The 22,828-nt window shown below is 48.6% G+C and overlaps 1 protein-coding gene across 4 annotated transcripts in view; it reads left to right on the top strand.

Moving 5' to 3' along the window:
* Positions 1 to 22,828, top strand: part of LOC137542384 (uncharacterized) — a 104,929-nt gene that overhangs the window by 25,084 nt on the left and 57,017 nt on the right. For 3 of the 4 annotated variants that reach the window (XM_068264252.1, XM_068264250.1, XM_068264251.1), the window contains exons 2-5: positions 11,618 to 11,728; positions 14,791 to 14,866; positions 15,755 to 15,911; positions 20,963 to 21,008. In XM_068264252.1, coding sequence (XP_068120353.1) covers positions 11,704 to 11,728; positions 14,791 to 14,866; positions 15,755 to 15,911; positions 20,963 to 21,008 — 304 coding nt within the window. In that variant the 5' untranslated portion in view covers positions 11,618 to 11,703. Of the gene's footprint in view, positions 1 to 11,617; positions 11,734 to 14,790; positions 14,867 to 15,754; positions 15,912 to 20,962; positions 21,009 to 22,828 lie in introns of all 4 variants that reach the window. The other variant, XM_068264253.1, reaches the window with a different exon arrangement.

Below are 22,828 nucleotides of genomic sequence, written 5' to 3'. Positions count from 1 at the left end.
CCCTAGATCACCAGGGAAGCCATATGGAGGAGGGTAAAGTACTAGACACCAGGGAACTGTTTAGGGGGGTGAGGAAGGGACCACTAGACACCAGGGAACTATTTAGGGGGTGGAATGGGAACCACTAGACACTAGGAAACTATAGGGGAGGGAGTGGGGCCACTAGACACTAGGGAGCTGTATAGGGGAGGGAGCAGGGGCGGACTGGCCCGGGGGGGACGGGGGGCAATTGCCCCCCGGGCCACCCGAGTCTTAAGTAATTAGGGCCAGCCGCTGCTATACGCAGTGGCCGCAGACAGACCACAGGTGACAGGTCCGCAGTGGGGAGAGCAACCTCGCGTGAAATTTTCCGCCAAGTATCCAATCACAGAGGGGGGCTGAGACGGCCGGCCGTGGCGTGCCCTTGTGCGTGGCTGCGCCTGCAGTGTATATGTGAGCATATTCACACAAATAGCTTAGGTCCTCGCCGGTCCGGTGGGTTGACCCTGCTTGACTCTGCCCCCCGCCTGGAGCCATTGCCGCCCGCAATGTGCTGCTGTGCCTGCGGTGTCGTCGGTGTGAGCGGTCTCACTCTTCAGCTTTATGTGCTGGGGGGCCTGGAGCTGCGGCTACGAGTGGCTGGCTGGCCTGGCTGGAGGAGTCGGACACTCGAGGGGCTGGGAGTCGGAGATGCCACCAATAGCTGCTTGCTGCTGTGGAGAAGGAGGAGGTGTAGGACTGAGGAGACAGGAGGATAGAGGAGGTTGGGTCCAGGTCGCCAGAGGAGAAGGTGGTTTTTATAAATTTTGTTTCTGTACTTATTCTCCCTCCTTGTCACTGACTTACTCACACTTCGTTGCCTGCTACTGCAGTCAAATTCAATTCTCTGCCCAGGCCAGTGCCCTCTCAGTGTTTTTTGTGATAATCATCCCCACTCTGACCCTGGCCTGAGGGGGAAGGTTTTTTTCTTCTTGTGGTGTGATTGGCGGCAGGGGAGGAGGGAGGCAGGCAGTTAGGCACTGTCAAGCAGGTCGTTGGAGGGGGGGGGGGGGGAGGTAGGTGTCAGACCAGTGGTTTGTATGGGTGGGCAGGAGTGGGGTTAAGCATCACCAGCTAGGTAGGTTTGTGTGTGTGTGTGTGTGTGTGTGTGTGTGTGTGTGGGGGGGGGGGGGGTTGTTTAAAGGAGTTGTCAGGCTTTTTTTAATGAAAATAAGTGCTACTTACCTTGGGCTTCCTCCAGCCCCAAGCTCCCAGCATGTCCCTCACCACAGCTCTGCAGTCAGCCGTTCGCTGCCGTTGTTTCCCAGTCCCCGGCGATGACGCCAGGCCGACCTGGAGGTCGGCCTGTACTGCGCCTGTGCGAGCGGTGCTGTCCATCACCGCCACGTGGACCGGAGCGTACTGCGCAGGCACAGTAGTTCTGCGTCAGCACAGTACGCTCTGGTCCATGTAGCAGTGATTGACAGCGCCGCTCGCACAGGCGCAGTCGGCCTGACGTCATCGCCGGGGACCGGGAGGCAGCGGCAGCGAACGGCTGACTGCAGAGCTACGGTGAGGGACATGCTGGGAGCTTGGGGCTGGAGGAAGCCCTGGGTAAGTAGCACTTATTTTCATAAAAAAAAAAACCTGATAACTCCTTTAAGGTTAGGCATCAGAAACAGAGAGGTAGATTGTGCGGAGAAATAGGGTTAGGAATCAGGTACATAGTTTGTTTGTGTGTGTGGGGGGGGGGGGGGAGAAGCTGGGGCTGTTATGCCCCATACTCACGGGCAACATTTCTGGCCTGTCGCTAGCACACAGGAGTGTGTGCGCGACAGGCCGGCGACAGCTCGTCGCCAGGTCCCTCCGCATACACACAGCGGAGGGACCTGACAACTGACGCGAAGGAAGCCGTCGCTGAAGTTCCTCCCCCCGCCGGAAGCTCAGGGTATTCCCTGCTGGTTGCTGTCGCTAGTCCGCATACTCACGCGGACTAGCGACAGTTGCGGCGGAGTTGCGGCGGCAACTGTTGCCGGGCGATTGACCGCGCCAATCGCCTGGCGACAGCAGCGACGAGCGACGGTTCGGGGTGCGTGCCCGTACAACGCCTCATACTCACGGGCGACCTGTCGCCACAACACGCGCGCCCCGCGTGTTGTGGCGACAATTGTAGCCCGTGAGTATGGGCCATTAGTCATCACAATTTGAAGATTTGCACACAAGAAAGATATGGCCTTGGGCTGGGGATGCCATGAAATGGGCCTCTAGTTTGTGTTGTTCCCCTAGGCCAAAAGGTCCCAGTCCTCCCCTCCCCTGGGAGGGAGTGGGTCCACTAGACACCAGGGAACTGTATAGGGGAGGGAGGAGGGCCCATTAGACACCATAGAACCTTGTAAGGGAGGGAGGTGGCTTAGACATTGAGGCTGGCCGCCACCTGGTCCCAGTGTTCAATTTCAGCCCACTTCGTATTTGAGTTTGACACCCCTGCCCTAATCCCACTCACTTGGATAAAGATGAATTACTTAACCTCTCGCATTGGAGCAAATTCAGCATAACCTAGACCGATATAGTGCAATGGGTTGGGCATTCCAGATGGTTCAAACTGAGTGTTTGTGAAAAAAAAAATGTAATTGGGGAGAAAAAGTTGTGTTACTTGCCTGTGGCTTTTTCTTGTCCCCATAGTGCCTGAGGTCTCTCTCTGTATTCTCCCGGCCCCCTCTGTTGTGCCGCTGTCACCCCATGCACATGTCCCAAAGTGGTGCGCATGGGCAGTTTGTAATATTTGGAACTATGCATGCGCAGAATGCTCCCGGGAACCAGGAGCTTAATCAAGTGTCCCGTGCATGCGCTGTAGTCTGTGGGGATGAAAGAAGTCTCAGGGAAAGGCCTAAGGGAAACTCAACATTTTTCTTTACTAAACAGTTCCTTTAAAGCAGACCTGAACTGTTGTTTTTTATTTACCTGGGGCTTGTTTCAGACCATCTCCCGCAGTCTTCCAGGTCCCTCTGGGTCCTCTCTGTTTTTCCCTGTCACCCTCTGAAACTACTACTTCTCAACTCAAACCTGTAAGAAGAGTAAACTTTAAAAAAAAAACAGATGCTTGCCGCAGTAGAGGGAAGTCTGGATGCTTCAAGGGCTCCTCATGTCCTCTTTGACCCTATCACTGCTAGACCTAGACCCTCTTCCCAGCTACAACCCCATTTGTGTGCTACTGTGCAGGCACAGACCATACTTGCGCATGCGCAGTCCGGCTGTGCTTGTACACAGGAGCACAGCTGCAAGAACCTCTTGTTAGATATGTTCAGGGGGATTCTGCACTGGAACGGTGTGCTTGTACAGGATCAGAGGCATATCTGGGTAATATGGTGCCTATGGCAAGGTGCTGACTGAGGAAGAATGATGGCTGGGGCAGGGTGCTGGCTGGGGCAGGGTGCAGGCTGGGGCAGGGTGCTGGCTGGGGCACTAGAGGGTGCTGCCGGCTGGGGCATTTCAGACCTCAGATTTGCAGCGACCGCCCGGTCCTTGCTGTCCTCACTGTGCTTTCATGGTCATTTCCTGCATTTGCAGTACATCGGGCGCGGGCAGCATGTGCGGCGTCTCTGGCTCTGCTGTCACCGCAGATTCTGAGGTCTGTTATTGGTCATGGAAAGAGTGGGGCTGAGGCAGCGGTGGCACTGGCAGCCAAGGGGTGCAGACAGCAGTGGCAGAGGACAGGCATGGTGCCCATGGGTGCTGTAGCGCCTATGGCAGAAGCCATGCCTGCATGCCCCTGGATACGCCACTGTACAGGGTGCAGCATCTAAGTAACCACTGGTTTTTACCAGAGTATCCCACTAGGGTCAATGGGCAGAAGATTTATTTTTTTGCTCTTAGCTCCTACCCTCCCCCTTTCCCCAAGAGAGAGATTAGTCTCTTGGCCGGGGATCTCTTTCCCCTTTGTCTCTTCATGCTGAGTTTTGCGCGTACATATTATTGACACCCTATGTAACAATCAGTAGTTGATTTGTTCACCTGTAATCCACCATTGTCTTTTACAGCATTGCTAATGTTTGGATTGTATTGTTATATTGTTATACCTTGTATTCTGCTGTACAGCACCATGGAAGATACGGCTACAATAAAAATCAATACAAATAATCAGTTCTGCTGCCAGTGTGAAGCTAGCCTCAAGCTGTAAGGGTATATGCATAGAGAGAGAAGGATAAGGCCTAGTTCACACTGCAAGAGGTTTTTTTTTAGTGCTAGTGAGTTGCGAAGCTCTTGCTAACGCAATGCTATGGGTGATTTTTTTTTTTTTTTAATAAAATCACATGGCTTCAGTGAGAACTCACACATAGCATTGCATTAGCAAGAGCTTTTCAAATCACAAGCGCTTAGAAAAAGCTCATGCAGTGTGAACCAGCCCTAAGGGATCAGACACCCTATAAGTGCTTTTCTGAGCACTTTTTGGCCTCCAAAGCTTTCAGCTTTTCAAAAATGCTCCTATTGACTCTTGGTAAAATTGCGATTGCGCTAAAATCGCGTGATTTTACAGAGATTGCGATTTTACTGCAAGTCAGTGGGAACGTTTTTTTTTAAAACGCTCTCAGAAAGCTCTGGAGGCCAAAAAGTGCTCAGAAAAGTGCTTATCGTGTGTCTGAGTCCAAAGGGCGCATTCACTCTTGCAAAACGCTACCACTTTTGCTAGCGTTTTGCTCAGGCGATTTTTATCGCGTTCGAGTTTAGCACTTCTATAGCACTAAACGCGATCGCTGGAAAATCGCCTGAAAATGGTGCAGGCTACTCGTTTGGCGATTTGCGTTAATCGCCGGCGATTAACACAAATCGCCCAAGTGAGAACAGGCCCATAGGGTAGTATTGCACTTGCGCTTTAAAGAGCGCTAGAGCTTGAGCGTATTGCCGAAATCGCCGGCAAAACGCTCAGATGTGAACGGGCCTAAAACTTGTTTTTATATCAGGAAGGACTTCTGAAATACTCGTAGTTTTCAAATTCTGAAACTGTCATTTAAAATGTATTTGAACTGTGGTGGTGAAAAAGTATTTTCTTGCTGGACAACTGTATGTTTTTGCTTTAGCTAAACTTATTACAGCCTTTACCTGTTTTTGTTATAGAGGTGAACAGGACAGGTTTGACAGTTATTGTAAAATGAGTCATTCTAGTGAACTGCTTGCAGGAGCGCTAACTGGGAGTGTCTGCTTTGTGACGCCCATATTACTACATTCCTACCTCTCTCCATATAAATGAAACCTGCCCTGCAGCGAGGATGTTGTAGAAGGATGCTGCTGCTTATCAATTTCTTGGAGCATTTCCTTGGTTTGTTGCCCAGATTTAGTGTTAAAACTTGTAATTTAGGCGTGAAAAGTCTCGCTTTCTGTCCTGTGCGGTTTTTTTGTTTGTTTTTTTTGCGTGCATTTTTATTGCATTTGCGTTTTTTTCCCACATACGTTTTTCCAGCGTTTTGCGTGCATTTTTACGTTTTTGCAGTTCGCATATACAAAACGCATTTTGTATGCGTTTTTTTTCTATGCGTTTTTTTACATTGTGTTTTACGCAAATCTCTAGGAAGACAACAGGAAGCGGAAATACATCACAAAACAATAAAAAAAAAGCATATGAAAAACGCATACAAAGTGCAAGCTTTGCGGGGGCCACCGCTGCTGCCCGGAGGGGATCAGGAGGACGCTGTGGGCACAAGATGACTCCGGGGGGCTGGAAGAAGCCCCAGGTAAGATCATATTTTTTTCTTTTTTTTTTACTTGCGTTTCCATGTTAAGGTGCATACACACCTTCGGCTTATATTGGGGATCGGGATCCAATCCCCTTGGCAGTACAGACGCATGTTGGCTATGTATCTGATGACGCGTTCTGTTGCTAAGTGGGCGGAGGGATGACAGAGCATTGTGTGCATGATTCCATGCGGTGAGAGAGGGAGCTACGTGAACAATGAAGTTGGTCGGGTGAGTTTTGATCAAATGGATGGCTCGCGGGTTAGTAGCTGTCGTACCCACACTTGATTACTGTCTGAGGCGGTTGTTATTGGCTGCCTCAGCCGACTTAACCACCTTAGCGGTATGGACGAGCTCAGCTCATCCATTACCGCCAGAGGGTGCCGCTCAGGCCCTGCTGGGCCGATTTTGATCAAATAAAGAGCAGCACACGCACCTGGCACTTTGCCAGCCGCGTGTGCTGCCCGATCGCCGCCGCTCTGCGGCGATCCGCCGCGAGCAGCGGCGAAAGAGGGTCCCCCCAGCCGCCTGAGCCCTGCGCAGCCGGAACAAATAGTTCCAGCCAGCGCTAAGGACTGGATCGGAGGCGGCTGACGTCAGGACGTCGGCTGACGTCCATGACGTCACTCCGCTCGTCGCCATGGCGACAGGAGAAGCCAAACACGGAAGGCTGCTCATTGCGGCCTTCCGTGTTACTTTTGGCCGCCGGAGGCGATCAGAAGAACGCCTCCGGAGCGCCATCTAGTGGGCTTTCATGCAGCCAACTTTCAGTTGGCTGCATGAAATAGTTTTTTTTTTATTTAAAAAAAACCCTCATGCAGCTGCCCTGGCGATCTTAATAGAACGCCAGGGTGGTTAAAGGGATACTGTAGGGGGTCGGGGGAAAATGAGTTGAACTTACCCGGGGCTTCTAATGGTCCCCCACAGACATCCTGTGCCCGTGCAGCCACTCACCGATGCTCCGGCCCCGCCTCCCATTCACTTCTGGAATTTCAGACTTTAAAGTCTGAAAACCACTGCGCCTGCGTTGCTGTGTCCTCGCTTCCCCTGATGTCACCAGGAGCCCACGGCGCAGGCCATACTGGGCCTGCGCAGTACGCTCCTGGTGCCATCAGCGGGAGTGAGGACACAGCAACACAGGCGCAGTGGTTTTCAGACTTTAAAGTCAGAAATTCCAGAAGTGAATGGGAGGCGGGGCCGGAGCATTGGTGAGTGGCTGCACGGGCACAGGATGTCTGTGGGGGACCATTAGAAGCCCCGGGTAAGTTCAACTCATTTTCCCCTGACCCCCCTACAGTATCCCTTTAAGTCAAGCGTGTGTGCGTGCCTTTAGCTTATTGCGCTAGTGTAGTGGAGTCATGGGGCTTGATTCACTAAACCGTGATATGACACATAGCACACCTTATCACAGATATCACACCTTATCACAGATATCACACCTTATCACAGATATCACACCTTATCACAGATATCACACCTTATCACAGATATCACACCTTATCACAGATCCTTATCAAAGATATCAGAATCAGAATCATATTTATTTCGCCAAGTGCAACGGGGGTTGTACCCGGAATTATTTTTGGCTCTTACAGGGTCGGAGATGGTACAACACGTGCATGCAATTCAACACATACAATTAGGTACAGTGGTACAAGTAAGCAAATACCTAAATACACATATAGCCCATACTGTAGTGAAGGACGCGTGGGGAAAACTGGAGTGCTATGTGAGGGGAGCAGCCTCCCAACTACTGACGGCGCTCGCTCGCTCCACAGACAGCAGCTCCAGATGCCCCGCAGTGTGTCCTGGAAAGGAGTGGATAGAGAAAGAGAGAAAGGATAGCAAGAGAAGAACCAAGGCAAGGATAGAGAGACAGAGGCAGGGACCTTATGGGGCTGCAGATTAAAAAAGAACACCCCTGGGTCCGACAATCAGTCCAATTGGTGTGCAGGGATCTCCCGAGGCAGCGGCAGTGAAGGATCCCTCGATGGGAAAATGGGCCAAAAATCCGTATGGATGGTGGTTGCAGGCAGAGGGACCCCGTGCTCCCGGCAGCTGAAACCCACAGAGCCAGGACTGTAGAAGAGAGAACCAAGCTCTCCAGGGCCCATAGGGATCCAGGGCTGCCATGTGGACAAAAAGGATCCTCAGGCCTCGGTGGATGAGGCCTGCCATGGCTTCTCCCACGTGCAGTGAGAGGCTGGGGGCAGCAGCAGAGGACCAGCTGTGACCCACCTCTGTGCAGCGACCTGGATCCTCCGGCAGCGCTTGCTGGCTGTGAGCGGTGGGGGAACAGCTGTGCGTTCCCTCCTTGCGTCCTGGTCTCCATAGCGGCGGCTTCCTGGTCTCCATGGAAGCGGCTTCAGGGGACGGCTGTGGACGCTGGTAATCACCTAGTGGAGCCGTCCTGGATGATGCTGGGAGCCGTTCTGGGTGACACGCTGCGGTGCCTGGTGGAGTCAGCGCGGGTGATCCGGAGGTGGCGGCGGCCGCCTCTCCCATGCCTGCACGTGGTCCCCGTCCTCACGCCGACCCGCAGGCTGCGATCCGTGGCCGTATCGGAGCAGGATCAGCCGTGCCCATGTCTCTCCCCTCCCACCTCAGCAAGAGCGGAGCTCAGAGGTGAGTGTAGGCAGAGATATTGCCTTAAAAAAGCAGAAAAGGCCGGAGCCCTGTGGCCGTGGCGTCCGGGTCCGGCACCATCTTGTAGGATTCCTCTGTCTCTCTAACGCCTTATCAAAGATATCACGCCTTCTCACAGATATCACGCCTTCTCACAGATATCACGCCTTCTCACAGATATCACGCCTTCTCACAGATATCACGCCTTCTCACAGATATCACGCCTTCTCACAGATATCACGCCTTCTCACAGATATCACGCCTTCTCACAGATATCACGCCTTCTCACAGATATCACGCCTTGGCACAGATATCATGCCTTCTCACAGATATCACGCCTTGGCACAGATATCACGCCTTGGCACAGATATCACGCCTTGGCACAGATATCACGCCTTCTCACAGATATCACGCCTTCTCACAGATATCACGCCTTCTCACAGATATCACACCTTCTCACAGATATCACGCCTTCTCACAGATATCACGCCTTCTCACAGATATCACGCCTTCTCACAGATATCACGCCTTCTCACAGATACCACGCCTTCTCACAGATATCACGCCTTCTCACAGATATCACGCCTTCTCAAAGATATCACGCCTTCTCACAGATATCACGCCTTCTCACAGATATCACGCCTTCTCACAGATATCACGCCTTATCAAAGTAGCATAGCGAACACTACGAACTTATGCCTGCTAATTGGCAAGGGCACTCGTCCAGCCCTGAGCCTCTGCGGGTTCATAGCACTCGCTATGCTACTCTGATAAGGTGTGATATGTTTGATAAGGTGTGATATGTTTGATAAGGTGTGATATCTGGGATAAGGTGTGATATCTGGGATAAGGTGTGATATCTTTGATAAGGTGTGATATCTTTGATAAGGTGTGATATCTGGGATAAGGTGTGATATCTGGGATAAGGTGTGATATGTTTGATAAGGTGTGATATCTTTGATAAGGTGTGATATCTGGGATAAGGTGTGATATCTGGGATAAGGTGTGATATCTGGGATAAGGTGTGATATCTGGGATAAGGTGTGATATCATTGATAAAGTGTGATATCCTTGATAAGGTGTGATATCTGGGATAAGGTGTGATATCATTGATAAAGTGTGATATCCTTGATAAGGTGTGATATCTGGGATAAGGTGTGATATCATTGATAAAGTGTGATATCCTTGATAAGGTGTGATGTCTGTGATAAGGTGTGATGTCTGTGATAAGGTGTGATGTCTGGGATAAGGTGTGATGTGTGTGATGTCTGTGATAAGGTGTGATGTCTGTGATAAGGTGTGATATTTCAGTTATCACGGTTTAGTGAATCAAGCCCATGGTGTGTAATCGGTGGTCGTTCAGAGACGTGGATTTCATACATCAGCAGCAATAGAGAGCGTTTTCCAGGTCGTGTTGATTTAAAAGAAAACTCTTCCATTGACTTGCATTAAAACAACCCTCAAAACACCCTCCAGTGGGCCAGGGCCCTTAGGCCAGGAACCCACTAGCAGCCTTTCCTAAGCGCTTGTGCTTGGAAAAGATCTTGCTAATGTAATGCTTTGTGTGTGTCCCACTTGAGGGTGATTTTTTTTTTCCCAGCTGCCCATAGCATTACATTAGCAAGAGCTTTTCAGATCATGTTGGGGTTTAGAAAAGCGCTGCTAGTGGGTCTCAGGCCTTAGTGCTGGAACCCACTACAGCGTTTCTGGCAACATTTTGGGATTGCTTTCAATCACTAGCGATTTCCCAAAATGCTTTGCCCATGTAAGTGGATGGAGCAGATCCCACTGGACATGTAGCATTTTGGGAGCGTTTTCATTCTAATGTACAAGAGCAGGGAAATCACTTCCAGAATCACTTGCGATTGCAATAGGTCATTTTAGTGGGTTCCAGGCCTTACTCTGTTTTTGAGCTATCAGCAGTAAGTTGGTTAGTGCTGCTGTACATAGTGTAGCATTCATTTAGTCTATAGTCAGTCAGTGTTCACTTAATAGGCAAGTTTTGAGTGCTTCTGTGTGCTATTTCTTTGCGCTTTTTTTTTTTTTGTAGTTTGTCATTCAGCTTTTTGTCTGACAGTGTTATTTGTTAAGAAAAATGATATACATTCTCTGCTTTCTTGTGCTCGGTGTGTTAAACTAAGCACTTGTCCCGTATCTCATGTAGTGTTTTTTTTTTGTTTTGCTTTCACACATGTTCTGTGCAATTGTTCGCTAAGTGTTTACAAAGAAAAAAAAAATTAGTGCTACGTCTGTCGGTTTCAGTACTGATCGATACTTGCTTTTTTTTTTTTTTTTTTTTTTTTTTTTTTTCTTGTATTTAGAAAATCTTTTAGGTAGTGTATTTAATTAGCTGAGGTAATAGTTTAGCGGTACAGTTGTCTCAAGCCGCACTCACATCCCACAGTAAGGCCTGGTTCACATTAGCGTTCCCTGTCCTGATCCGCCTGATTGGATCCGGACCGTATAGTGTACAAATGGAACGTACGTTCCGCATAGCAATGCAAAGTCTATGCGGACGTTCACATGCATACGTTCCGTACAGAACGGAGCCGGATCGGATCCGGACTCCGGACACTTTTCCAACATGCGCTATTTTTCGGGTCCGGATCATCCGGCCCACGCACCCGGAACGGAACCTGACTGCACCATCCGTGCACAGAAAACCTATGGGAAACGGAAAGCACAGAACACACAGGATACAAACACCTGACGTTCTACCCCACTTCCTATGCATATCATAGCGGCCATTTCGGATGGGGACACATGGGCAGCAGTGGAGCAGCAGTGACTAACGTGCTGGAACTGTTTGGCAGTATGTCGGAGGTGGAGGTGAGGCCTTAAAAGTGGAGGACCTGATTATACAGGTGCACCTTCTGCTGACCCCAACAATTTAAATAGTATTTTCGCTATTTTTTCCACACGGATCCGGATGGCAGCCTGATGCATGCCTGATGCAAACGGACCGGATCCGGTTCGGATCCGGATCAGGTCCTGATCCGATCCGGATCCGGTCCGTTTGCATGCCAAAACGCAAGTGTGAACGGGGCCTAACACCATTCTTTACAAATGTTGAAAATACTGTTAGTGCTGCTGCTGTAATACTGGAATTTCATTAATGCTGTGGTCACACCGCCAGGTTCCACAGCCTATTCTGATATCAACAACTCCTGCTGTGGTCATAATTTAAGTCATGCTACGGTCCCACACAGCCAGGTTCCACGGCCTTTTCTGATACCACCAATTCCTCCTGCTGCTGCTGCTGTTATAATTGTATTCCTATGTTATAAATAATGTTTCTTTCTTACAGCTTGTGTTGTTGAACTGCAGGCAGCTGGTTCTGATACTATCACAGATGACTCCCCGTATGTGACCCCATTGTGTGACGTCATTGAGATGATTCTCCGCAAAGGATTAAAGAGTAAGGTGTCTGTGCAGTACTTTCTTGCTTGGAACTGTCTCTTGTTACAAAGACAAAAATGCTTTCATATTTATAACTTTCTGCATGAAAACATGACAAGGAGATCAGGTTTGGGTTTCTTGAATACCAAGTTCCGTGGCTTGTTGTCCTACACGGAATCAAACATGGTCGTTAAAGAAGCTAATAGAAATGTGAAATGCCAGAAGCCCTAATCTCAGATTGTTGCGAATGGAGGTTTGGGGTTAATGTGTTCTATATTAGATGCATGGGTTACATATAGTTTCTGGCTCTTTCTTTCCATGATGTATTGAACATGCAGAAGTTTGGAGGAGCTGTAAAGTTCCACGGCTGGTTTTAGATGAAACTTCATCATCCACTTTACTGCTGACTGAAAAAAAACTGCACCAACTGCCATTACCTATAACCACACCCACTAACATTGCGATAGGCTAAAAGTTTTTTTTTTTGCTTTAATAGATATACCGTATTTTTCGGACCATAAGACGCTCCGGACCATAAGACGCACCTAGGTTTAGAGGTCAAAATCCAGGGGAAAAAAAAATATGCTAAACCTGGTGCATCCATGGTGCAGGGGCATCTTGTGGAGGTTCTCCCCTCTATTTCCCCTTGTAGATTTTGTGTTCTCTGTCCCTTCTGTGTCTCCTCTAGTCTGTTCCCCTGTGTCTGCCTTTGCCCCATGTCATCCAGTCTCATTGTCTGTCACCCTGTGTCTCTTTACTCTCTATGTCCTCCTCTGTCCCTGTGTTTCCTCTGCTCTGCTGTGTTACCTGCCCCCCTGTGTCACGTCCTTAATGGTTTCCTTCCTCCAAGGCTCTGCCCTCCCATGTCAGCCAACCTGGTGCCACCTGTCCCCCTGTGTCACCTGTCCTCGTATGCCTGTCCCCAATGTCCTCCTTCCTTATGTGTCTACCCTCCTGTGTCATCGAACCTGGTGTCACCTGTGTCACCTGTCCTCATATTGCTCTCCCCAATGTCCTCCTCCCTTATGTCTCTCCCCTCCTGTGTCATCCAACCTGGTGTCACCTGTCCTCATATTGCTGTCCCCAATGTCCTCCCTTATGTCTTTCCCCTCCTGTGTCATCCAACCTGGTGTCACCTGTCCTCATATTGCTGTCCCCAATGTCCTCCTTGCTTATGTCTTTGCCCACCTGTGTTGCCCGCCCCCATCTCACTTGTCCGCAATGTTCAGCTGCCTGTCACATCCCCCTGCCGCGTTACAGGCATATGTGTCCTGCGTCCCCTGATTATATAAACCGCTGTGTATGAAAGAAAGATCGATACTTACCAAACAGCTAATGACGCGGCAGGAGTCCCATGCCGAGATGAGAAGTCCCGCATTAGTTACCGATCACCGGGACTCGCTTCAGCTTGATCCAGCGCTGTGCAGCCAATCAGGCGTGGGAGCTGCATCACGCTCATCCAATCACCGCCGCCTGCTATTCTGACTGGAAGCGATGGTCCCGGAGGCCAATCACTAGCGCTTCCAGTCAGAATAGCAGGCAGCGGTGATTGGATGAGCGTGATGCAGCTCCCACGCCTGATTGGCTGCACAGCGCTGGATCAAGCTGAAGCGAGTCCCGGTGATCGGTAACTAATGCGGGGCTTCTCATCTCGGCGTGGGAATCCTGCCGCGTCATTAGCTGTTTGGTAAGTATCGATCTTTCTTTCATACACAGCGGTTTATATAATCAGGGGACGCAGGACACATATGCCTGTAACGCGGCAGGGGGATGTGACAGGCAGCTGGACATTGCGGACAAGTGAGATGGGGGCGGGCAACACAGGTGGGCAGAGACATAAGCAAGGAGGACAATGGAGACGGAGACACAACACGGGGAGGACGATGCAGGGCACCATAAACCACATTTGTTGGGCACCTTTGGACCATAAGACGCAGGGACTTTTCCCCCCCATTTTGGGGCGAGAAAAAGTGCGTCTTATGGTCCGAAAAATACGGTAATAATAATGCAACAAGGTTCACAGACAGCAAACTGTCAGGACCATGGCCATGACATCACACTGTGGGAGGGGTTTTACCACAATATCAGCCACACAGTCGTCGTACCACCCCCCCCCCCCGATCTATTTGAGGGTTTCACTTACCTGGGCCTTCTACCAGGTCCCCGCAGCCGTCCTGTGCCCGCGCCGGTCCTCAACGATCCTCCATTCCCCCGCCGCGGCTTCGTTTTGGTTTTGCTGGCTTGCCACGCGTATCCCCGTACGCGTTCATGTTAGTGAATGCCTCCTGTGCAGGTGCAGTAAGAGGTTCTCTTTTACTGCAGCTTTGGCTTACTGCTCAGGCTCGACCATACTTGTGAATGCACGATGTGGCCATATTCTTACATGGAGGGGTGCGATATGAAATCTCATGTAAAGTACATCCCCCCCCCCCTTTTTTTTTCCCTAAAGTGGACCCAAATGAAAAACACAAGATTTCAGAAATAAAATCTATTTTCTAACTTATAATAATAAATAGCAGCCTTTTTTCAGCTGCATGATGAGAAATATAAAATATTTTACATTTATTGGAGGAACCCCTCCCTTCCTTTCATATTGCCGGGACAGAATCCGGCAGACTGGTGGAGGAGATAAAAAACAAAACACAGGCTGCTACTGATGATGTCACAGGGGAGGTGATCTCAGCTTGTGTGTGATGTCACACAGACCACGCCCCTGTGAGGGAGGGTAGCTGATGACAAACACACCCATGATCTCCTCCTACTAAGCTCAGAAGTAATGGCTGCCACCTGTATGACCCTAGTTATGGAAAGAGAAGGGTGAAAAGCATGCACTGAAATGCTCATAGGCTTGGAGGAGTGTTTATTTATCTTTGTATGTGTCAGAGTGCTGCAACTAAATATTCTGAATTAAAAAAATGTTTGGTTTGGGTCCACTTTAAGATGGCTGAAAGTTAAAACACATAAAAATCTTCTTCATTTTGCTGTCCTTCATAGCACTGAAACCACTACTGCCAGGGAATATTATTGTGTTGTAACTGGATAATTATAAAAATGCATTATTTTTGTCCATCTTTTTTCTAGGTGGCGTTTTGGGGTTGAAAAAAAGAGATTACTGGCATTGGATAGAGGAGCTTCCGCAGAGTGATACCTGTGGCAGGTGAGCACCGCTTATTATCATGGTTTTGAGAACTGGTAGTAGAGAAATACAACCTCAGATCAACATTATTTAATAGCTTAGTCACCCCCAGACTCCCCTTCATTACCTTTGAAACCAGAGCCTTCTGTCATGCTGCCCCCACTCTTTGGAATTCCTTACCACCCCAAATTAAGAGCGCTCCACACCTGAAAAATCCACCTGTTTAGTCTGGCCTTTATGAACACACAACGTTTTCCTCTGCAACTGTTTGGTGTATTGATCCGAGACAGATTTATAGCCTAATTTTAAGGAAAACTGGTGTTTGCTGCATTTTTTTTCTTAGTAAAATACAAACTTATTTAGGGAAGAAACCTTAAAGTGCACCTAAAGTGAAAATAAACTGATAAGATTGTATCTATCCTCCTACTCCTAAAAACGACTTTTAGATATCTGTTTTTTATGTTAAAAACTTAAAAAAGTAGATTGTTTGTTTGGTCTCAGCTCAATGACCGTCTGTCCCGTGTCTCGGAGAGCTAAATTATATGAACTATTGACTTTTTTTTTGTGTTAATCTATCACCTGCCTACAGATTCACAGTTCTCTGTCAGGAAAGTGTTTTATGGCTGTAATCCCTTATCAATGAGGGATGCTATAGTCTGCCTAGGTCCTGACTGGAAAGAAACTATCAGTTGCATAGCTGAATATAACTCTTTCAGGCAGAGAAAAAAAAAAAACACCGCATAGTTATTTGTGTGCTAGGCACTGTACATACACGTCTTTCTCATCATGGCATATGTCACTGCGGGTATCCTTTAAATATAATTTCTTTAGTGACCTGATCAAATCGAGGATGTTTACTGCCTGTGATTTGTAATGATAAACTCTGTTGTATTCTGTTCTGTTTATCAGGCTTTCGCACCTATCTGTCATGATACAGAACACTCTAGCCTGTAACAAGGTTATAACCGCTCAGGGAAGAGGGCGCTATTTCCTACGGCTGGCTCTGAATAGGAAATCGATAGCCTCTGCAGCCCAGCACTTGCAGCATACACAGAAGCTGATGGAGGTAGGTCATGCTACTGGTTTGTTATGACCAGGGCCGGGCCAAGGCAGAGGCAAGAGAGGCTCCAGCCTCAGGGGGCAGTGTAGGAGGGGGTGGCACAGGGCGGGGCTGAGGCAAAGGCGAGAGAGGCTCCAGCTTCAGGGCGCAGTGTAGGAGGGGGCGCAGGGCCGGGCAGAAGGGAGAGAGGCTACGCTGTGTAGTGTGTTTGGGAGTTACAGTGGGTTGCAAAAGTATTCGGCCCCCTTGAAGTTTTCCACATTTTGTCATATTACTGCCACAAACATGCATCAATTTTATTGGAATTCTACATGAAAGACCAACACAAAGTGGTGTATACATGAGAAGTGGAATGAAAATCATACATGATTCCAAACATATTTTTTACAAATAAATAACTGCAAAGTAGTGTGTGCATAATTATTCAGCCCCCTTTCATCTGAGTGCAGTCAGTTGCCTATAGACATGGCCTGATGAGTGCTAATGACTAAATAGAGTGCACCTGTGTGTAATCTAATGTCAGTACAAATACAGCTGCCCTGTGAGGGCCTCAGAGGTTGTCTAAGAGAATATTGGGAGCAACAACACCATGAAGTCCGAACACACCAGACAGGTCAGGGATCACGTTATTGAGAAATTTAAAGCAGGCTTAGGCTACAAAAAGATTTCCAAAGCCTTGAACATCCCACGGAGCACTGTTCAAGCGATCATTCAGAAATGGAAGGAGTATGGCCCAACTGTAAACCTACCAAGACAAGGCCGTCCACCTAAACTCACAGGCCGAACAAGGAGAGCGCTGATCAGAAATGCAGTCAAGAGGCCCACGGTGACTCTGGACGAGCTGCAGAGATCTACAGCTCAGGTGGGGGAATCTGTCCATAGGACAACTATTATGCTACGTACACACATGCGACAACGATCGTTCGTTGAGAACGACGAACGAACTTTTAATTGATGAAAGAACGACCTGAGTAAAGTTAGTTTTAAAAGGTGTGTAACGATCTGATCGTTAGAACGAACGTTACATCACGTAAAGCAACTATTGCGCTTGCGCATAAAAATGAGAAGTTCTATGGAGAAATAGTGAAATGCGCATGTCAGGCCTAGTACGAACGACCGTTTCCAACGATGTACTACTTTTGCAAACGATCGTCGTTGGGAAAAATCCGCCAAGCTAGATCGTTCGTTTTTAACGATCTAGCTCGTCCGTCGTTAGACTTATTGATCGTTGGTTGCTTTTTTTTAAATGATCGTCGTTTGAAACGATCGGGGAACGATCGTTTCAAACGACTATAGTCGCATGTGTGTACGCACCTTCAGTCATGCACTGCACAAAGTTGGCCTTTATGGAAGAGTGGCAAGAAGAAAGCCATTGTTAACAGAAAAGCATAAGAAGTCCCATTTGCAGTTTGCCACAAGCCATGTGGGGGACACAGCAACCATGTGGAAGAAGGTGCTCTGGTCAGATGAGACCAAAATGGAACTTTTTGGCCAAAATGCAAAACTCTGTGTGGCAGAAAACTAACACTGCACATCACTCTGAACACACCATCCCCACTGTCAAATATGGTGGTGGCAGCATCATGCTCGGGGGGTGCATCTCTTCAGCAGGGACAGGGAAGCTGGTCAAAGTTGATGGGAAGATGGATGGAGACTTGAGACTTGAGACTGGGGCGGAGGTTCACCTTCCAGCAGGACAACGACCCAAACATAAAGCCAGGGCAACAATGGAATGGTTTAAAACAAAACATATCCATGTGTTAGAATGGCCCAGTCAAAGTCCAGATCTAAATCCAATCGAGAATCTGTGGCAAGATCTGAAAACTGCTGTTCACAAACGCTGTCCATCTAATCTAATCTGACTGAGCTGGAGCTGTTTTGCAAAGAAGAATGGGCAAGGATTTCAGTCTGTAGATGTGCAAAGCTGGTAGAGACATACCCTAAAAGACTGGCAGCTGTAATTGCAGCAAAAGGTGGCTCTACAAAGTATTGACTCGGGGGGCCGAATAATTACGCACACCCCACTTTGTAGTTATTTATTTGTAAAAAAATGTTTGGAATGATGTATGATTTTCGTTACACTTCTCACATGTACACCACTTTGTATTGGTCTTTCATGTGGAATTTCAATAAAATTGATGCATGTTTGTGGCAGTAATGTGACAAAATGTGGAAAACTTCAAGGGGGCCGAATACTTTTGCAACCCACTGTATGTGTGCGTTCTCAGTGGAGCAAACAGTTAGATATGTTTTGTTTTAAACCATTCCATTGTTGCCCTGGCTTTATGTTTAGGGTCATTGTCCTGCTGGAAGGTGAACCTCCGCCCCAGTCTCAAGTCTTTTGCAGTCTCCAAGAGGTTTTCTTCCAAGTTTGCCCTGTATTTGGCTCCATCCATCTTCCAATCAACTCTGACCAGCTTCCCTATCCCTGCTGAAGAGATGCACCCCCCCCCCTGCTTTATGTTTGGGTCGTTGTCCTGCTGGAAGGTGAACCTCCGCCCCAGTCTCAAGTCTCCATCCATCTTCCCATCAACTTTGACCAGCTTCCCTGTCCCTGCTGAAGAGAAACAGCCCCCGAGCATGATGCTGCCACCACCATATTTGACAGTGGGGATGGTGTGTTCAGAGTGATGTGCAGTGTTAGTTTTCCGCCACACATAGCGTTTTGCATTTTGGCCAAAAAGTTCCATTTTGGTCTCATCTGACCAGAGCACCTTCTTCCACATGGTTGCTGTGTCCCCCACATGGCTTGTGGCAAACTGCAAACGGGACTTCTTATGCTTTCTGTTAACAATGGCTTTCTTCTTGCCACTCTTCCATAGAGGCCAACTTTGACAGTGCATGACTAATAGTTGTCCTATGGACAGATTCCCCCACCTGAGCTGTAGATCTCTGCAGCTCATCCAGAGTCACCATGGGCCTCTTGACTGCATTTCTGATCAGCGCTCTCCTTGTTCGGCCCGTGAGTTTAGGTGGACGGCCTTGTCTTGGTAGATTTACAGTTGTGCCATACTCCTTCCATTTCTGAATGATCGCTTGAACAGTGCTCCGGGGGATGTTCAAGGCTTTGGAAATCTTTTTGTAGCCTAAGCCTGCTTTAAATTTCTCAATAACTTTATCCCTGACCTGTCTGGTGTGTTCTTTGGACTTCACGGTGTTGTTGCTCCCAATATTCTCTTAGACAACCTCTGAGGCCCTCACAGAGCAGCTGTATTTGTACTGACATTAGATTACACACAGGTGCACTCTATGTAGTCATTAGCACTCGTCAGGCAATGTCTATAGGCAACTGACTGCACTCAGATCAAAGGGGGCCGAATAATTACGCACACACCACTTTGCAGTTATTTATTTGTAAAAAATGTTTGGAATCATGTATGATTTTCATTCCACTTCTCATGTGTACACCACTTTGTGTTGGTCTTTCATGTGGATTCCAATAAAATTGATTCATGTTTGTGGCAGTAATGTGACAAAATGTGGAAAACTTCAAGGGGGCCGAATACTTTTGCAACCCACTGTAGGAGAACATTAGCAAGAGCTTTTTACATCAGAAGCGCATAGAACAAGCTCTTGCAGTGTGAACCATCCGCTACTCTTTAGATATTTTACAAGTTAAAGCTGAATGACTCGTGTTCAGATCACATGCTGTAAACGAGAGCAGAGAATTGTTAAACAAATGCCGTATCTGTGACATTCCAAAATAAAAACAAAAACAGTTGCTCTTGTCTTTGGTCTTCAGGTTAACAAGACAAAGCAAATATGGCACATATATAAATTTATTGGTAGATTCGTTCACCTCTTTAAAGGGAACCAGAGGCCCCAGAAAGAAGATTCTATACATACCTGGGGCTTCCTCCAGCCCCATACGCACGGATCGCTCCCACGCCGCCCTCCTCCGCTTCCTGTATCCGCCGGCACCGGGTCCCGTAGTTTCGGCCAGTCGGCGGCAGCACGCGGCCAATTGTCCGCATCACAGGGGCTCCCGGCATACCCTTACGCGTGCAGCTGCATACTGCGGAGCCGCACGCGTAAGGGTATGGAGGGAGCCCCTGCGCATGCGGACATTTGCCCGCGTCCGCCGGAAGTGATGAGACCCGGTACCGGCGATCCAGGATGCGGAGGACGGCAGCATGGGAGCGATCCAGGCTTATGGGGCTGGAAGATGCCGCAGGTATGTATAAAATCTTTTTTTCTTTTTAGGATTCCGGCGTCTCTGGTTCCCTTTAATAATTCTAAATTCAGGAAGTTAACCTGGTATGGGAAGTATGACCCACATAAAAGGCCCACATACATTATTGTTTGGGCACAGCAGTTAACCACTTGAGGACCACGGTGTTAACCAAAAGCCCCCCAGTGACCAGGCCATTTTTCATAAATTGGGCCACTGCAGCCTTATGACGTCACTGCAGGGCCGTACAACTCAGCACACAAGCGATTTCTCTCCCCCCCCCCCCTCGCCTTTTCTCAGCTCTCTGTTGGTGGAGTCTGATCGTTCCCCCAATGTTTGTTTGTTTATTTTTACAAATATTTTTCTTTCTTATTTTTTTTTTTTTTCATTATTTTTACCATCCTCCCTCCCTTCCTCCCTTCCCTTGTCAGCCTATCACCGCCGATCGATCCTGTGTCCCCCAGGGGGACAGCGGTGTCACACGGCTGTCCCCAGTACAGCGCTGCCTTAGATCGCAGCGCTGTACAGCCTTATTAGACAGTGGTTTCACCGTCTAACAGTCTCCGTGCGGCGATCGCCTCTGGGAGACTGAAGGCGGAGCTCTTCCAAAGCGGAGATGCACTCACATCGGCCATGCACGCTCTCCTGCTATCCCCATAGAAGGCCATTAACGCCAATCGGCGTGGAATGGTCCTGGGGCAGCCGCCACGTTCACGCCAATCGGCGTGGAGCTGTCGGCAAGCAGTTAATTTTGTCCTGTAGTAAATGTGGTTCCACAAGTTAAATGATTTATGAAGGAAAGTGTTATAATGGTTGATTACTATGCTTGGCAATGTAATCGTTATTTTTATTTTCTTCTGTACTAACGTCATTTCCTCTCTTTCAGTGGTATGACCCGCTGTTTTCTGTTCTTGGAAATGAAGAACATATGGGTAACGTCAGCTGCTTACGCAGGAAACCTGCAAATCCCACAACTTCAACTTTTCATTTTCAGTATTCTGTCCTTTCTCTGGCTAACTACAACTTCTCTCTTCCTTTTTTATTTTCCATTGAATTCTAAAAAATGCCAGATCTGGAGATAAGTGGTGGTTGAGGGTGAAGGTAAGAAAAAAGCACAGAAACAGGAGCCCAAATGGTGCAGTACGTCACAAAGGTTGTGGGTGTCTGTGAGAACAAAGGAAAAATACTCACCATACTCTATCCCTACAAGCTTGTGGCAGTTATTTCACTTTTATCCTCCAGCATGAGTAACTCAGACATGCCCTGGTCCTCAAATTCACATAACTCTTCCCTCTCCAGATGCCTCATAATATGCAAGATTAGAAAGGACCGACTTTTATCTACTACATTCTTAGATGAAGGACCAGCAATAGATAAAAAGACACAAATTTCCAGCAAAGCTTCTTTGAATAATGCACAAGGCACCCACTTGTACTTTCAAGTCCTCTACTACGATGATTCCATCTAGATTCCTGGCCCTAGAACAACTTTAGTCTGATGTTCAACCTTTTCCTGTAGGATAGACAGCGCAGCTCTCCTGGCACTATTTGTTAACCTCAGATCACATGCAAGTCTCTCCTTCCACGGCTGTTGAACCACCACGACCTCTCTGTCCCCTCTGGCAAGTCTCTCCTTCCACCGCTACTACTACGATCTCCCTGTCCTTTCTGGCAAGTCTCTCCGTCCACCGTTACTACGACGATCTCCCTGTCCTCTCTGGCAAGTCTCTCCGTCCACCGCTACTACTACGATCTCCCTGTCCTCTATGGGAAGTCTCTCCGTCCACTGCTACTACTACAATCTCCCTGTCCTCTCTGGCAAGTCTCTCCGTCCATCGCTACTACTACGATCTCCCTGTCCTCTCTGGCAAGTCTCTCCGTCCACCGCTACTACTATGATCTCCCTGTCCTCTCTGGCAAGTCTCTCCGTCCACCGCTACTACTATGATCTCCCTGTCCTCTCTGGCAAGTCTCTCCATCCACCGCTACTACTATGATCTCCCTGTCCTCTGTGGCAAGTCTCTCCATCCACCGCTACTACTACTACGATCTCCATGTCCTCTCTGGCAAGTCTCTCCGTCCACCGCTACTACTACGATTTCCCTGTCCTCTCTGGCAAGTCTCTCCATCCACCGCTACTACTACGATCTCCCTGTCCTCTCTGGCAAGTCTCTCCGTCCACCGCTACTACTACTACGATTTCCCTGTCCTCTCTGGCAAGTCTCTCCGTCCACTGCTACTACTACAATCTCCCTGTCCTCTCTGGCAAGTCTCTCCGTCCACCGCTACTACTACGATCTCCCTGTCCTCTATGGGAAGTCTCTCCGTCCACTGCTACTACTACGATCTCCCTGTCCTCTCTGGCAAGTCTCTCCATCCACCACTACTACTATGATCTCCATGTCCTCTCTGGCAAGTCTCTCCATTCACTGCTACTACTACGATCTCCCTGTCCTCTCTGGCAAGTCTCTCCGTCCACCGCTACTACTACGATCTCCCTGTCCCCTCTGGCAAGTCTCTCCGTCCACTGCTACTACTACGATCTCCATGTCCTCTCTGGCAAGTCTCTCCGTCCATCGCTACTACTACAATCTCCCTGACCTCTCTGGCAAGTCTCTCCATTCACTGCTACTACTACGATCTCCCTGTCCTCTTTGTCAAGTCTCTCCATCCACCGCTACTACTACGATCTCCCTGTCCTCTCTGGCAACTCTCTCCATCCACCGCTACTACTACGATCTCCCTGTCCTCTC

This window comes from Hyperolius riggenbachi, chromosome 12 (genome assembly GCF_040937935.1).
Source record: "Hyperolius riggenbachi isolate aHypRig1 chromosome 12, aHypRig1.pri, whole genome shotgun sequence".
Lineage (NCBI taxonomy): Eukaryota > Metazoa > Chordata > Amphibia > Anura > Hyperoliidae > Hyperolius > Hyperolius riggenbachi.
Note: the sequence above shows the minus strand (reverse complement) of the source record. Positions and strands in the feature narration are given on the sequence as shown.